Source organism: Benincasa hispida, chromosome 9, assembly GCF_009727055.1.
Source record: "Benincasa hispida cultivar B227 chromosome 9, ASM972705v1, whole genome shotgun sequence".
Lineage (NCBI taxonomy): Eukaryota > Viridiplantae > Streptophyta > Magnoliopsida > Cucurbitales > Cucurbitaceae > Benincasa > Benincasa hispida.
This window is the reverse complement of record NC_052357.1, coordinates 71,429,011-71,447,719: the sequence shown is the minus strand read 5'-3', so window position 1 is coordinate 71,447,719 and position 18,709 is coordinate 71,429,011. Positions and strand designations below refer to the sequence as shown.

Below are 18,709 nucleotides of genomic sequence, written 5' to 3'. Positions count from 1 at the left end.
GTCTCTGGTCAAAGGGGTGTTGAACTAGAAGCTTTTGGATTGAACTAGAAGAATAAATATCTTTATTTACCATTTGTTGAACTAGAAGCAAGTTTTCTTTAGTTATCTACTGTGTTTATTTACCATTTGGTGAAAATTTATTCATTTACCATTCAAAATTGATTGGAAACATCGCCATATTTCTTTATTTACCATTGGCTGAACTGGAAGCTTTTGGGTTGGAGAAGGTGAGAGACGAGAATAATAAAGATTTTCGTTTCTTTCTTCAATGTTTCTGAAAATTTTTCAATAGAGAGGAGGTGAGAGAATAAGAGAGAGAATAGAGATTGAGAAAAAAATTTAAAAAATAATTTTTTTCAGCTCATCTGGCCACTTCATCATTGGTCAACTTTTTATTTAAACATAATGATTTTTTTTTTTTTTTGAAAGAGAGATCTTTTAAATCTATTTTTGAAAATCAGTGACTAAAATGGCGGGATTAAACGTACCTATTTCTCGAAATTTATAGACCAAAATGATATATATTTTTTTTTAAAGAAAATTGCTTCTATGTGTAGTTAGCTAGTTAGAGTCACTTGTTGAATGGGAATCCATTTTCGGAAATTCTAGGTTTCATGGTTTTGTTGATTCTCAGTATAGACCCATTTTTGGGCTTAATGTCGTTATATTCAGCCCATGACCATTATATCCGTTCCCAAGAGACACATATATAGCCTATTTATTTAGGGACAATCGGATAAATGGTCAAAACAATTAATCAGACCAACTGTACCAAATAGCTCATTTTGATACTATTTAAAATTTACAAATACGATGTAACATAAAATACGATGTATAACATGTTTATTGAGAACGATAGACAATTAGTAAAATGAAACAAGAATGTATGATATTTCTAAGCAAATACAATGTATATTAGAAACAAATAAATTATCGGCTAACCCCGATTTAAGGCAGATTTGCATCCCCATCAAACTTTGTCATAGTTAATGCTAACCATGTTTCTCTTTCCCCATGCGACACTGTAATATGTTGGAGGGACATTTTGGCTGAAGAATCTAGAAGCTGTAATTAAAAAATTGATTACGTATCTTTAAGTTCGAATACTTTAAGAACATTAATCTAATGGCCAAATTCTCACCAATGTTACTGTTCGAGGATAATAAGGATTATAGTCTCAACAATATCTTTCCAATAGGGATTATATTGATCTACAAATTTAAAGTATTGGGGCCATATTCTTACGTATTAATATAACAATTTCGTAACAATTTACTTGTTGAAGAACTACATTGTTATTTTTTATGAAAGTTAAGGACAAAAATGTTTTTAATAATTTATTTATTGACAACCAATTTGAACATCATAGTTTAAGGTTAAATACACTTTCAATCATGAGATTAGAGGTTCAAATTTAATACGTGACTTAAATTACTTATAAGTTGATATTTAATAGGCAATAATATATATATATATATATCAAAATTTTTACTTCAAAGAATGGGTTAAAAAACTGATGCATTTTCATCCTTGTAAGTAATATCCAATTCTTGCAACTTTTAGTTTAACAATATGCAGTATGAGATGTGAACTTGAGCTTCTAATCTCTTGGTCGAAGGTGTATGTCTTAATCATAGCAACGTTCGAATTGATTTTATAATCAAATATTATGAAGAGAGAGAATAGAGAGAGAGGTTTGGTATGAGTTTCTTAGGCAGAGAATTGGGGTTCCTTCACCAAATCCTCACATGATGCTGAGAACTAAAATGTCACACAATAATGGCTTTTGGTGGTTCACCTACATCTTCCCTTGTGTTCCTTCCCAATTCTTTTATTTGCACATCCACTATTTTGACATTTTTCTTTCTATTGTTTTGATTTGGTTGAAGGGTATCCCAAAAAGGCATTGTGTAGAAGTTAGTGTGACATGTTTGACCAAGTAGACTTATTTTAACAAGAATTGAACACTAATTATGAGGTCAGATATTTAAGAGATATATATTGTCCTTCAACAAATATTGGTTCATCATGTTATGAAATACACAATTTCATTAGAATGTCGGTATTTACTATAATAACATAAAAATTAAATGAAATAAAACCATGAATATAGTTTAACTAGTTAAGTCTGAGACTTATATATCATTCGTTTTATGATTGAACTGAAAAATAAATTAGGTGAAAATACTCATATAAATCATTATTGATATTGAAAGACTGAAAAATCTCTCTTTATATAAATGAATGCTTAAGAAAGCAATTTGAACTTTCTCTATGGTCGGTTTTGAACTTTTACAAAGTCAAAATATGAGTCCAATTCATCATTTAATTTAATTAAAGGGAAAAAGACCCTTGAATTTCCTCCTTTACTTTCATGGCAGGCCAAAATTTTTCTCTTTTTCTAAAAAATATAAAATTATATGGACATTTATTTTTGGTTGTTGATAGTTTAGTGGTATAATTATTACAAACACAACACACCTCAGTAATAATTAATTGTGACTTTTATTAAATTACATTTTCATTCATGTAGTTAAGAATATTGAAGTGGAGGTAGGTTTGGGTTCAAGAATTCTTGACTTTACCCATGGTTGATTTAGGTAGAGTTTGAAATTTGAATGATTTGGGGTGATGGAAATAAGGTTATGCGTCATAATGCCATTTCATTGGTTGCTTTCAGGTGTAAATGAATTGTTGATTATCTTAAAAGCTTATTTAGAGTGTTGTCTGCTGAAACTGGATGGGGAGCTAGGGGATCGTGGTCGAGTCCCTTTGGTTCGTCGAGATCCTTTGTCATGTTTGTGGATGTTTCTTAGAGAGGATTGATGTTACAGGTTTGGGCTTGATTCTGTTTGATGAGTTGACAGGGACTAAGTCTATTCAGTATGGTTTCTTAGACCTATATTTGTCACCCATTTGTGCAAATACTCGTGTGATAATTGAAGGATTAAATCTTGCTCTTCAAAATGGGGTTGGTGATCTAACCATGTTTTTCGGTTGTGAGTTCTTAATTGATATGATCAATAAGTTGATTGATCCGTTTTTGGAAGTCCTTCACAAGATTGAAGAGATTTGGAAGCTGCGCTCTTTGTTCATCTTCGTTAATTTTCGTGTTGTTCGTCGTGATTGGAATCAATATGGTTTACACTCTTTGGCCTCACGAGTATTGTTTTTTCTTGGTTAAGTAACTTTCCTGAGTGGCTTTTGTTAAGCTTTTAGTCTGATTTAAGATTTTTCCGCTAGTTGGTGTTTCTTTTTGTTAGTTTTGTATTAGAAAAAATATATATTAAAGTGTAGAGACATGAGACATAAGTGTAAAAACAAGGACTAGCAATAATTTAAAAAAAAAAAAAATCGACGATATTAACTTTAACTTTAATTAATTTATCAAAATATAAGGAATCTTTTTAGAGTCATTCCATCTATATATATATGCGCATTCCATTTAAAGGATTGAAATTTACAATTTAAAAGAGAAGACATGAATATATTTAGCCACCTAACCATATGCTTGGAGTGGGTCATACTTGAGATATAGAAAAAGCTTAGAGTGAGATTTCTATATTTACACAACAATAATCTAATATCATAAATTACAAAAACCTTTTTTCAAAAAAAAAAAAAAGATTTTTTTTTAATGAAATAACACCCACAAGTAATTATTAGTAAAATACCAATTTCTCGGCAAAGCGAGCATGTTTAATTGATATACAATATGTGTTAATGACCAAAAGATTTGTAGTTCATATTCTACTTTAATGTCTCATTTTAACAAGAGTGGAATTGAATATATCTTTAGTTACCAAGTAAATGCTATGTAAAGTAACATCTTATATTATATGCTAAATTACAAGTTAAGTTTTTGAACTTTGAGATTTTCTATCTATTTGGTCTATAGACTTAAATAAATGTCTAATCAATCTCTAATTTTAAAGAATGTCTAATAGAGGGAAAATTAAAAGGATATATTGTCCTTTTAGAAACTATTTAGGAAAATATTGTTGTTTTCAAACTATTTATAAAAATATTGTTGTTGTTGTTTTTTTTTTAAATAAGTCGAGAGTTGAAAATTCGACCTAGATGGGTCGAATTTTGAACCCTCAACCTTTCCCTTTCCCTTTACATTTGCACGTTGAACTTTGAACCCTCAACCTTGCCTAAAATTATTATTGAGTCTATTTAATTATCATTCCGGAGACCATCCTCATAATTATTTGATGTGGAGAGAACGAAAGACCTTCCTCATTCTGGAGACCTTCCGGATACCTTCCTCATTCCGGATACCTTCCTCATAACACTCATAATTATTTGATGTGTTAAAAATAATTTTGTATTGGGAGAGAAGAAAGAGGGAAGAGTAAGAGAGAGAGCAAGATTATGAGAGAGTGAGATTTGAGAGAGCGAGAGCGAGAGATCTGTACAAATTTTCCTTTTTTTCTTCTTTTTATTATTACACATTCCACCTTCTTCTTTCTTTCTTTCTTTCTTTTTTTTTTTTTTTTAATTTTCCATTTTATATAAAAACAATTTCTAAAAAATTTTTTATTATTTATATTTTTTAAATTTTTTTTTAAAAAAAGAAAAAAAATTCCATCAAAAAATCTTGGTACCAAATGTACAAAAGGAATCCAAGATCATTATTGTAAAATCTTTTAAACTATTGACCTCACTACTGTGATTAAAATTTCTGTTCTTTATATCAATAATACAGTCTTATTTATAGATTTGCATGTGAAGGTTTTGAGTGTTGATTTGATTTATTATGTCCCCAAATTATTATCTAAAATATGCAAATTTGAATATTGAAGTTTTTTTTTTTACCTAACTTGTTAGTTATTTATGCCAATCCAACTGAATAAATCATAATTTGGCAACCTCATAGAATCCAGATGTGCGCATGAGCGATAGTATTCGAGGGTGGGGCGCGATAGTGCGCTGGAGAACTGCCTCTCGACACCTGCAAGACATTTCTCCAGTAGTACGATCTCGCCATACAACATATGATCGATGAATGGACTGGTCGTACAAAACATCGGGATCAACAAGTCCTGGGTTTAAAGCCATGATCTGAAAAAAAAAATTATATTAAAGTTGACTATAATTGAATAGTAGAGAAAAATGTGAGGGTAAAGAATAATGTAAAACTTTATTGATTACAATAAAAAAAAATTGAATATACAATAGATTATTATAAAAAAATTGAATATACAATAAATTATAATAAAAAAATTAAATATACACTATAACAAAATTATTTATTTTTCAATTTCTAACTATCTGGAGCCCGTCTTAGTAATGAAGGACACTTCCTTTGATTATGTCCTAACTGGTTACAAAATCCACATCGTTGTCGAGTGGCTGGTTCTGTCCAATCCATCTCGTTGTGATAACATGAACTTTTCGGTCTACCAAGTTTTCTTAACAACGATGGATCAAGATGTAAGACGGGTATATTAGGGTGCGTGATCCAGTAATCTTTATGCGGTACAGGTTGAAATTGAGGAGAGTAACATCCAGCATACGTTGACAATTTGTAGTAGTCCTCAATAAAATCTTCGTAGTTCATGTTAAAATGTGAGCAAACGGCCATAAAATGTGAGCATGGAATGCCGAATACTTGCCACTTGTTACATGAACAGTACCGCTCGGATCTGTTTAGCCTCAATATTTGAACGTTTTCTCCTTTGACATTGAGACTATGACGTCCGGTCTTCACATGAAACGCACCTTCATACCGATCGTATGATTGTACTTCATGTTTACTAGATCGTGCAGCCCATTTATTTATTTTGTCGTGTGCATACCTGGATTTTTACTCCACTTAGTATTATAAAATATGTTTGAAATAAATTATTAATAAAATATATAAAAAAAAAAAAATTTCCGGGTATATTTATCTTGACGCTCCAATGCATCCCTTATTTCTTCTCTTTTCTCGAAATAGTTCACGCATTTGAAGAATGTTATCTGAGCAAGAGCATTTATAGGCAACATTCGAGCTCCTTTGAGGACTCCAGTTATACACTTTGATAGATTTGTCGTCATCCACCCATATCTGAATTCTCCATCATGTGCTTGTGTCCATTGCTCTAAACTAATGTTGTAAAAAAAACTCAGACAACTCCGATTTATTCCTTTGATATCTTCAATTGCTTTGTTGAACTTTCGAATTTGAAACTGAAACCCGGCACAACAAACATAATTTTTCAATGAATTAAATTTATACTTTTTATTGAAGTTGCTGACGATATGTCGTAAGCAGAAATGATGGTGATATTTCTGTCCCGTCCAACCATTTGCTGGGTTGTTCACTGCTGCAATTATACCAACATGTCGATCTGAAATTAAACACATCTCTTCGTGTGTTACAATTTCTCTCAGGTGTTTCAAGAACCATCCCCATGAGTCTGCGGATTCTTCATCAGCAACGGCAAACGCAAGTGGAAGTAGATGGTCGTTCGAGTCAACTGATGTAGCAATCAACAATTTTCCTCTATATTTACCGTACAAGTGTGTACCATCTATCTGAATGATCGGCCGACACTTATTAAAAGCTTCTATACAGGGACCAAATGCCCAAAATATAGAAGTTAGGATAACATGGCCTTCAATAAGCATTTCTTTAACTCTCCACTCTACACGTATTCCGGGATTGGTCTGCTTAACCATATATAACCACCTGGGCAACAATTTGTAAGACTCATCCCAATCACCGAACACTTTAGCCAACGCTTTTCTTTTTCCCTCCCATACCCTACGGTAAGGAACATGATATCCAAATTTTGATTTGATGTCGGACTGCAGTTGTGCCACACTGATAGATGGTTTTTCTCTTACGGCGTCACAGAACTCTAGTGCAATCATTGATGAATCCAATTGCACGTGACTTTGACTTAGTTCTGAATAAAAACATGTATGCTGCTCATCATACTTAGTGATCTCGAACAAGCCATGCGATTTTTTCTTTATTGTACGAAGTCTCCACTTGCAACCTTCCTCCCACTTCTTACATCGAATTGTCCAAATCATCGGTGTAGATTCAACAACTTCGTATGGTGCGTGACACTTCATTGCAAAACATTTGACCGCGTGTTGTAGCATTTCCTTGTCTTGACAAATCATTCCTTTATACAATTGCATATTGTCGACGTCCACAGGAGCTACAATTGAGTCATATTCCCGAATGCTATCCAATACATTCATATCCAAATCATTGAATGTATCTAAAAGCATCTCATGTTCACGACCATCGAAATCCAACTCTTCAAATTCGTCATCCGTTTCTGTTCTGAAGTTTCTGTAAAGTTGTTAGCCGCCATATCTTCATTATTACATGGGGATGCAACTGACTCAGGATCAGGATCGATACATTGAGTTGGATCTTCAAATTGGTTAAATGATGTATCAGGATCCAACCCTATCATATTTACATTTACATACAAATGCACTACATTTAACTATGGTATTTCCATTGAGAATATCAAGTTCATAGCTTATGCATTCGAAATAGGGAATGACATATATCTTATTGATCCTGATGGTTCTAGATTGAGATGTCTATATATTATTTCTATCTGATTTACTCTCATATCTACACTAAGTAACATCCCAACCATTTGAATGAATTGTTTAAATACAATTTCACTGTTCACATTTATGGTAAAACTCCCACTTCATGGTTGGTCATACTCAACTCCATCAATACCATCAATCATATTACCATTTGTAAACAACAAAAATCCCAAGCATTTGCCTGTCATTTTCTAAAAAAAAAAAAAAAAAAAAAAAAAAAAGACAAACATCAATTTTTTGTATTATACTTTTTATAAGAAGTATATTAAAAAATATTAAATTTTTAGTTTATAAACATAAACTTTTTAAGTTTTATGAACATCAACTTTTAAACATACAATAAATTAAACTTTTTATAACTATTTTTAAACATAACAATAAATTAAACTTTTTATAACTATTTTTAAAAATAACAACAAATTAAAATGAGGTAAACTTTTAAAACTATTTTTTCAAATTTAATACAAAAATAAAAATTAAATTAAATTAAACTTTTTCAAACTATTTTAAACTATATTTTCAAAGTTAATACTAGAAAATATCAACTTATCACAATAAACATAACAACAATAATTTTCATATGAATAATTAAAATTTTCAAACTATATTAAACTTTTGAAAACATACTAAACTTGTTAACTATCACAATAATTTTGTATTAAACTATAAATATCAACTTCTTAAACATAACAATAAACTAAACATTTTAACACTATAAACATGAAAGTTAATACTAAATAAACCAAATATCATAAGAATAAACTAAACTTTTCAAATATCATAATTCAATCACAGATTCGACGGTAGTTCTCTTTTTTCCTTCAAAGTGACAACATTCACCCTTCTTTCCTGTTATTGTTTATCTAACAACAATTACAAAAATTAAAAAAAAAACTAGAATCTATAATAAAAAAAATAATAATAATATAGAACAAAAATAAAATTTATAATTATTCTTAAAAAATAAAAATTTAGTAGAGTAACAAACCAGTATAGTTGTGTGAGAATAATTTATATTAAACGAAATACAAGAAGAGAAATGGAAATGGAAATGGGAGGAGAGGAAGATGATTTCAAAGACTTATTTTCGAAGGCAGTGAGGGGACAGTGAGCAAATCAAGGGGAGAAGAGTGAGCAAAATCAAGGGCAGTGAGTCTTAAAAAATTATCGAGGGAGTGATTGAGGAAAAATGAAGAGGATGGTGGTTTAAAAGGATGTAGGTCGAGTGTTGAACACTCGACCCACGGGTTTAGGGTGGTTGAAAAGGCATTAAGGCTATGGTAGAGAGGCATGAATGCGTCAATGAATGCATGGAATCGGAGCAGGGGAATCCGATAATGTCAATGCATGCACGGAATCGTGCAGAGGAATCGAAGCAGGGGCAGCATGGTGATATATATGCACTTTTTCAGACTTATAGAAAGTAAATAAAGTGAAGACGATTTCCATATGGTAGACCACGTCAGCTGACTAGTTGACCGTTTAATCCATGTGGCAAACTCAATCTCGCTTTCGCTCACAATCTCGTTCTCTCAATCTCGCTTTTAATCTCGCTCTCTCCTACAATCTCGCTTTCCATCTCACTCTCTCCTACAATCTCGCTTTCAATCTCGCTCTCTCTCACAATCTGCTTCACCCACTTATTTTCCTTATTGAGGGTTGAAGTTTCGACTTATATATGCCAGAACTTCAACATTCAAAAATCTAATATACAAAATTAGCGAGATTCTCTTCTAGAGTGAGATCCTCGTCACAAAATTAGTGAGATTTCCTTTTCCTTGTCGAGGGTTGAAGTTTCGACTTATGTATGTTGAAACTTTAACCCTCGACAATCCTAATTTACGTATTGTTTCCAAGTTTTTCTTTGTTTGTCGAGTTTCCAATGTTCGACCTCTACATTAGTCGAATCCTCAACTCTTGACTTCTAGCCTCGAAATCCCAAAACAACAATATTTCTCTAATAAGTTTCGAAACAACAATATTTCTCTAATAAGTTTTGAAAACAACAATATTAATATTAAAGATCCGTCTAATAGATCTGTGAACTTTCAATTTTGTTTTTGGGAAGTTCCTCACATATATTCAAATTTTAAAATTTAATTGATCTATTAAATATAAATTTAATATATGGTATAGATTAAAGACTTGTTAGACACATAAATGAAAGTTTAAACACCACCATGTTAAACACTTTTTAAAGTTGAAGGACCCTATAAAAATATAATTGAAAGGTTAGAAATCTATTATACACGTTTAAAAATTCACGGATAAAATAGGTAAGGTAATTTAACCCTAGAATAATGATTCCAATCCAATAGTAAAGTGACATTAGCAAAAGAACAAAAAGGAAAAAGGAAAAAAAAGGTTAAAAATAAAAATAAAAGAGTGAAATTGGCACATTTCCTTTTCAAATAGAGGCCTAAGCTTCTTTCAATCCCACCTATGTTGGTATTTTCTTTTGTGATAAGAAAAGGAAGGGTAAATAAACTCCCAAATTAAAGAACCTTTCTTACACCACTTTGCAAATGTACCCTTCTTTTTCCCCTTTATACATAAATAAAAATGGAAGTATGAATAAGAGAGAATGGTTGCATTATTGAGTCTTATATTATTGGAATCTATAAGTAAAGAAAGTGACAAAAGAAAGTACATTTTCTAGAGAAATTTTGAAGGATCATTACATTGTGGGTTTTTTTCAATTTATATATATAGCCACTAAATTGGTATATGAAAGGGGTTTTGTTTTTGGGTTCAATGATGGAAATAAATGGAGGGTTTTGTGTGATAGATACACCCAAGTTTTAAATTTGCACATGAAAAGTTGTTTCTTTTTGTTTGGTGGGTAACAGTTAATTATATATGCAATATCTTGCATTTTATCCTTTTTTTTTATAACCAATATTGTTAGTGTTCAAATGCATACAACAAAACCCTATAACCCTATGTATATCATTATTATATCATCATCATTATTATTACTAATATTATTATTTTTTTTTTTTTGACAAAATGACTTAGTCCAAATGGTAATTGAAATGTATTTATTCTCTTAAAATCGAACGATTGATCTCTTATCTCACATTTGTTGTACCCATCGACATTTAAGAAAGTAATTGATGCTTTATATTCACTAACCTATATAATTAAAGAAAAGTATATAGATATGACTTATTAATAATGGGGGATTGTGATGATGGAAGATTATTCCTCCCTTTTTAAGATCTTAGATGGAAAAAAAAAATAATGAGATTGTGTGAAAACTGATTTATGTTTTGCCGAAAAAAGTTTAGTGGAAATATATTTTAAAAAAAATCTTCTATAAGTATTTTCTTTTAAAAAATAACAATTTTGATATGAAGGTAACAATTCCAACCTTCAACATGTTAATAATGTTTTATAATGAAATTTGTTTTTGTTGTAATCTAATATTAAAATAATCCTTGTTTTTAGTACAATAGATGTGAAGCGTATGATGAAACTATTAATATGTAATTTAGTAAAAAAACTATGGTTTGAAAATCAAACCAGTTGATGAAATATATTCAAATGATGATGGTAAACTAAATTGTTTTAAATTGATCACATCCCAAGGAATAAATTAGAATATGGAAAAGAAGAACTAACTAACCCAAGAAAAATTGTAAAACCAAAAATGATAGAATAATAAGAAGAAAAAAGGGAAAAAGTAAAGAAGAAGAAGAAGAAGACATTGAAGAAGAAGACAAAGCCAAATAATGCAAAAAACATAAAACACACACTCACACTCTCACACATAGTGGCTGTCTTCCTCCATGTTTTTGAATGTTTTGTGTCAGAGACAGAGTGTTGTGATAGAGATTAAACTTAGCAAAATTCTCATGTAATTTCTTTTGGCCATTTTCCCACAACCAAACTTTTAAAACAAATTAAAGCAATTTGTCCATAGAAAAAAACATCATTTCATTACCACTAGAGTCCAATTCTTAACCTTCTCTCTCTCTCTCTCTTTTTAAACAAGTTTTGGAGTTGTCTTCTTCCTTCCCCTTCTTTTCTTTCCCTTTTTCCTTTTTTCTTTTTTGTTTTGTTGCCTCTTCATCTTATTCAAATTCAACTTGGAAAAGATGAAACCTTTGAATTTGTAATCACTGCATTTGGATTAGGTAGAAGATGCATTGCAATTTCTTAAAAGTTAGGTCACCATTTCCATTTCGGAAAATTAACCCTATTTCATCAATGTTTCTTACAATGATTTGCATCTTCCTTAAGTACAATGGTTGATTTCTTAACCAAATTCCAAAAATAAAAAAAGTTTTTAAAAACTACTTTTTTAGTTTTCAAAATTTTATTTCGTTTTTTAAACCATTGGTAAATAGTAGACAACAAGAGAAGAAATTTGAAGGTGAAGTAATGTCTATATATACGCTTAATTTTAAAAAGCAAAAACAAAAAACCAAATAGTTATCAAAGAGGTCTAAATTACCATTTTAGTATTTGAGCTTTTAAATTTATGTATATTTGATTTATAAAATCTCAAAAAGTGTCTAATATGATTTCGAACTTTCAATTTTGTGTCTATTAACTCTCTGAACTTTAATAAATTTCTAATACATCTCTAAACTTTCAATTTTGTTTCTAGCAAGTTTCTTGAACTTTGAAAAGTATTCAACACATGCTTAAACTTTCAATTGCGCATTCAATGTTTGATTTTGTGTCTAGTAGATACATAGAGCTTCTTGATTCAATTGATATTTACTTTTACAAATGTTTTAAAAACTAAAAAAAATCATTTTTATTTTTAGAATTTGACTAAGAATTTAACTCTTATACTTAAAAAAGATGAAATTTAGATGAACTTAATTTTTAAAAATAAAAAAAAAATAAAATAGTTACCAAACAGTCTTTATATTACTTAGATATAAAATTCAAATTTATATCTGATAAATGGATCGATTGACATATATTTTTTTTTAAAAAAAAAAAAATGAATATGTTAAATATCTATTTATATATACTTCTCAAACTTAGAGACTAAATAAATACAGATATCAAAGTTCAACTTTTTTTTTTCTTTTTTTTTAAAAGTAAACACTACTCTATTCTATAGCCTAAGATTAGGTATCGCACTTGAGTTAAAGATGGGTAGATGTAACTAAGAAATCTCTAAAAAGGAGTTTAAAACTCTTTTGTTTCCTAAAGAAAAAGATGTAAAAATTTTTCCTTTTTGGAAATTGATTCCATGGATTTAAATAAAAGATTTGAAGGGTCAAAGAAGAGGGTAGTGATAAAATAAAGGGTAAGAGGGTAGTATTTAAACAACAAATGAGAATAGTAAGGAAAAAGCAGTTGAAAAGTAAAAAAAAATGAAGATTAAAAAGTCAAAATGAAGGTAAAAGAGAGAGAGAGAAAAGTTGAGTGATGATGAGTTTTGATCTATGAAGAGAGAGTTTTAAATTTATTGGTAGAAAAGAAGTAATCTCCACAATGATAGACATGATGGAGGCATGTGCTATGTGTTAAAATTATGACCAACTGCCTCAAACCTCTACCCATTTTTTTATGGGACAGAATCATGGCACATGCCTTCTTTCTATTGGCATTATAAAATATCCTAATTTCTTCCCAACCCTCCAAACAAAATTTTTTTTAAAAAAAAAAAAAAAATCAAGAAAATCCATTGTATGGACATTGAATATTCTAAACTTTTCCTTACAAAAACATGATAATTCAACCAGTTGTATGGAAAATCCTTGAGGGTTAATGTCAAATGACTTCATTATTGAAAACAACACTATCACGTTAGATACTGAAATAGTCGGAACCCTAATATGTATCCTATTAATTTCAATTGTAATCTTTTAAAAAAAAAAAACTAATTGGTTATATGGGTACCCTCCCGTCGGAACTCTATTGCGATTCATTATTTACAGAACTATGAAGAACACAAACACATATAATGTTAAAAAATTTAACATCGCATTAAGGTTCTGATTATTTGACGATGGACAAGATGTCCCTGTCGTGAGAAGGAGTTTCGGGCGGTAGAGTGTTTTGTATGTTAGCAAAAGATTACTTTTCCTTGATTTTTAGGATTGTCAATGCTTTCAAGATTGGGTCATCTGTACAAAACTTCTTCGAGTTCTATTTTGTATGAAGTTATTTTTGTCTATTCAAGGGTAGAATTGTAAGTATGAAGTTGAATAATGAATGACAATTTTTAACCAACAATGAATGAACCAACAATAATCAGATATTTCTTAGGTATAAAAAAAGATGGTAGTTGTGAAAACTTGGATTAAATGATATAGTTGAAGTTAGAAGTATTTTCAAAGTCAAAAGTTTGAAGCTATATTGGCTACAAATTTCCCCTTTTTGCGTCCACCTTCCCAAAAAAATAATGTAAATATGGTTTGGGTTTGAAATTGAGTCTATAGAATAATTTAAAGGATCCTTTGCAAAATAATAATAATTATAATTATTATTAAATGAAATAATAAGAAATTCTAGGGATAGAGATAATATTATATATGTGTGGGAATTAGGCTTATTTATTGAGACAATGCCTTAGCTCCATTTTTATAGTTGAGAAATTAACTAATTAATTTAATAGATAAAGGAGCAAATATTTATAGCCTTAAAATTTTGTTTATTTTTTTTAAAAAAAAAAAACTCTATTCTTCCAAAAATTGCAATAATACGAGTTTTATACATTAAAATGTTGAACAAAAATTAAAATATGGAACGATTTGATTGTCTTCTAACTAAAAAAAGTAATGTCATGCCTAGAATTATATATATTAGGAATTATAGATATTTGACATCTTTAAATTACCATATTATTATCATATTTTGACATCTTTAGATTACCATATTATTATCATATATGTTTTATAACAATATTTTGCAAATATTTAGAGATATTTTGATTGTAAAAATATTTTTATAGATATCTATGAATATTTTAATAATTGTGTTTGTTTTGTATAATTTCTACTCGATAATATCTTCAATTTACTTAAAGTTCCAAAAATGCCCTTACAACTATTTATTACTTTATAATTAATTTAATATAATTTAAATTTATATAACATATTTATATTCATCAATTTGAATTTATTTTAAAACTAATACAAATTATATTATTTTTATATGTTAATTTTCTCTACAAACTAATATATCACAACTTAATATTTTTTTTATAAAATAAATATTAATTTAAGTTTAAATTTGAATATATTGCTAAAAAATAAGAAGAATAATGATATAACTAAAAATATATGATATACATGGTTGAAGTATTTATTTTAATTATATAATGTAAATGAAAATTAATATATATATGTAAAATAAAATAAAAAGAAAAGACAAAAAGTAAAATAAAGATGCCCTCTTGAAGATGTTAATCTATCTCTAGAAAAAATGTTGGAAGAATGTGTTAAAGTTAGAAGAACTGATAGTCTGGAAAACCCATTTTTTAAGGAGGACATCCAAACTCTCCAGAAGCCCTCCCTCCAAACATTCTAGGATGTCCGAGAATTTTCAGATGCCAAGGCAACAAACAATGTCCACTCCATAAAAATCTAGGACACCATAATTTAAAGATAATTTTGAAACATTCATAAAAGATCAAGAATAATAATGCAACTTCAATGTTCAGGTTGTTTAGGGACCACTGAGATTTGGGGTGTGGGGGAAGAGAGACAAAGTCTAGAGGAGAGATAGAAAGTGCTCTATTTCATTAATATACATGAGGAATATATACAAGTTGAAGTGTGATAGAAACTTGAAAACACCTCCGGTGAGTTTTTAGCCACCAGGGTTTTTGATTTTTTTTGCCCGACTTATAAAATTAGCAACTAGCAAAGCAAAAGCCTTAAACATCAGAATCGCAAAATTTACCATCCATTCGATTTTGAACGGCTTTGATGGCAGCAACTCTGGCCGCAGTGGCCGCTCTATTAGCAGCAACCACAGCTTTATTCACTTGTTCATCCAACCGGGGAAGGTTTATAGCGTTCCTTGCTGCCTTTCTAGCTGCCTGCATTTAGTACAAACGTTATCAGAATCACCTCAATTCTCAGCTACAGCTAAAACTCTCACAACAATGGTGACTAGAGATCAATGGATGGATTAAAACTAGGCACCTGAACAGCTTGGAGAACGCTGTCGTTCAGCGGCAAGAGAGGATTCTTGAGGCTGCCACCATCCCATTCTCCGCATTTCGCCTCGCTGTTTCGGAAAGTATATGTACCATATCCTTGCCTTTGGCCTTCATGCCATGATCCTTCGTAACAATGGCCATTTACGAAATGGTAAATTCCAAAACCGTGTACTTTGTCCCCGAAGTATTCTCCAGCATATCTATCTCCATTTCTACAGCACGAGCAAATGCAATTTGGGATTCTAGTTAAATTCATGTACCCCCAACAGAAAACCAGCCAGCTAGTTTCTCAATAAACAAACGACATTTCAATGCTAGATGCGTAGAGAACAAGATAATTAATGAGATGGGTCATCAAGGAGCAGCCCTTATTGTAGCTTAAAGTCAAATTGAACTAACAAATGTTTACTACATATTCTATCTCTTGTTAGATTTGACAGTACTATAAGAGGAAGCGAACTCCAAACAGATATGATCATTTGTTTCAAGTAATAACCAAATGGCTTCAGAACCCAGATGTTCATAAAACCAAAACAAATTAGGAAACAGCCGACCATAGTTACCAATTCAAGCAGGACTACGTTTATACAAGAGATAATTTATACCAATAAAATCAACCAGATTCCTACCAGAAATGCAACAAAATTGAACTAAGACATAGCGCCTAAGACAACTTACAACCAAATTTATGGGCTCAAATACTTTACTGTTGTATTAACTATAAGCAATCAAAATCCAAAAAGAGTAATCCGATGAAATTCAAGCACGCCAAAGCTTCAGGGAAACCGTTTAGAGCCCAACAAGAAGAAGAAACAAAACAAAACGATTGAAATGCCTCAATTAGTTACCTGAAATAGTAGCATCCAAGGCCATGCTTAACGCCGCGCTTGAACTCGCCAACATAGCAGCTACCATCAGCACAAGTCTGAAACCCAACGCCATGGCTTTGGCCATTGTACCACTCACCGGCATAGGAATCCCCCGTGAAGAACTTATAGACTCCAAATCCATGTCTAAGACCCTGTCGATATTGGCCTCTGTAACGACTCCCTTTCGCCCAGCCCTCAACCCCATAGCCATCATACCTCCCATCGACCCAATCTCCTTCGTATCTACCACTTAGGAAATAGTTATAAACACCACTACCATTACAACTCCCGTTGTGAAACTCACCCTCGTAGAAATCGCCATTGCTATAGAACTCTACGCCCTCTCTGATAATTTTACTCTGCTTTTGGGCGTCGTCTTCGGCTCCGTTCGAATCCCCAATGTACCACTGGACCGGAGTCGAATCCGTCCTGGTGTAACATAATTTCTTCGTACTCTGGTGCCAGGAATGCTTGATAAACGAAAGAATATGTAAAATTAACCCCTTATTCTTGCTAACAAATACAAGCGTAATAGCAACAAAAATCAAAGCCAACAACAAGTTTTCCGAAGGGAGTAGCCCATCCTTCCTTAGAAAGAAGAACGCAAAGAGCAACGAAAAGGAGGTAAAGCAAAGAAGCAAAGCCATAACAAGAACACGGTTCGCAAATCGGTTCAATCCGGTTCTCGGCGATGAACCGGACCTACGAGGCTTCTTAGGCCTCTGCTTCTCTTCATCATCATCCTCCTGATGAACAGCGATGAGTTCCCCCTCTGTGATGGACGATAAACTATGAAAGGACGATCGAAAAGTCGGTGAAGAACGGAGTAACGACGACTGAGTTCTCGTAAGCTTCAACTGACTTTTCTGGCCATCCATTACGAGTCCGATTAAGACCGAATCCGAATCCGAATCCGAATTCAAATCTTCGAGTATCTTCAATTCGGCTTTTCTTCTTCAAAAAACACTCCTATACCTCGAAATTCTGATGAGAAAATAGTTCTACGCTCCGCCGGCGACATTCCAGAGCGACAGCGCAGGATAAGTAGCACCACAGTGCGCAAATTAGCAACAAAAAAAAAAAGAAAAGAAAAGAAAAGAAAAACCCTGAAAGAGAAAATTGAAGAAGATGAAGAAGGAAATGGAGTTTCCTTCGATCTCTCTGGATTTGTAACGTAATTTAGATATTATATAATTGAAAAAACAAAAAAAACAAAAAAGGATAAAAATGGTGCGAATCGGAGACGATGGACCAGGTTTATATATTTATACCGAGAATCCTTGGGTGGGGCCCGGTGAGGGATGGAGTGTAATCCGGACCGTTGGTTAGTTTGACGGTCAGATTGAATTGTGCGACATCCCGGTCTGGGCGGGATGTTTATGGTCGTCGGATTTAGATTCGTAGATTAATCCCGCGCATTGACAAATAGGTGATAATTAATGATTCCATGTTGGTGATGTTAGTTTAAGTAAGGTACGTCCTGGTCTAATCACCGTTGAATTTTTTAAATCATGGTTTGATCGGACGATTGGGACCACCCTAACCGTAGTTGGGTGATTTTTTTGGGCCTACGTTCTCTTCGTTTGTTGAATAGGTAAGCCTAAACATTTTGGTAGAATTTGATATACATAAATTAGTTTAGTGTTTTAGTGATATTTTAATTCAAGGACATTTACTCCCCGAAAAAAAAAAGGAAAAACCAAAGATATATATGTATATATAGTTAAATGTGATTTGTTTTTTCTTTTATCAAAAGTATTCAATTGCATGAACCAAAAATAGACTAAATATTATCAAATATGTTCTCGTGTGGTTTGGATTCTTAATTTCTTTTTATTTTTTAGTATTTTGGATATATTGATTTGGTCATTAGACTTTGTGTTAAATTTTGTTTTAATTTTTTTTTCAAAATTATAGTTTCATTTATTGTATATTTAAGATTATTATATCATCTATTTTTTCGTAGTTTTATTTTATCTTGGTTCATGCTTTTATGAACATTATTGTAATACTTTTTTAGTACGAACAAACGTAGTGTATGGAAATTTAAATTTTCAACTTAAAGAAAATGGGTACATGTCAATTTAATTATGTTTACTATATTTTAATTCTCTATATTAAAAGAGTTTAG

At 31.2% G+C, this 18,709-nt stretch overlaps 1 protein-coding gene across 1 annotated transcript; it reads right to left on the bottom strand.

The window, feature by feature from the left end:
* Positions 1–15,256: 15,256 nt before the first annotated feature.
* Positions 15,257–17,811, bottom strand: LOC120087096 (phosphatidylinositol 4-phosphate 5-kinase 5-like). Its single transcript, XM_039043978.1, has 3 exons — positions 16,558–17,811; positions 15,693–15,921; positions 15,257–15,586 (listed from the first exon to the last, which is right to left on the bottom strand). Exons 1-3 carry the CDS (start codon positions 17,454–17,456, stop codon positions 15,422–15,424), a joined length of 1,293 nt encoding a protein of 430 aa, XP_038899906.1. The 5' UTR covers positions 17,457–17,811; the 3' UTR covers positions 15,257–15,421.
* Between the last annotated feature and the right edge of the window lie 898 nt (positions 17,812–18,709).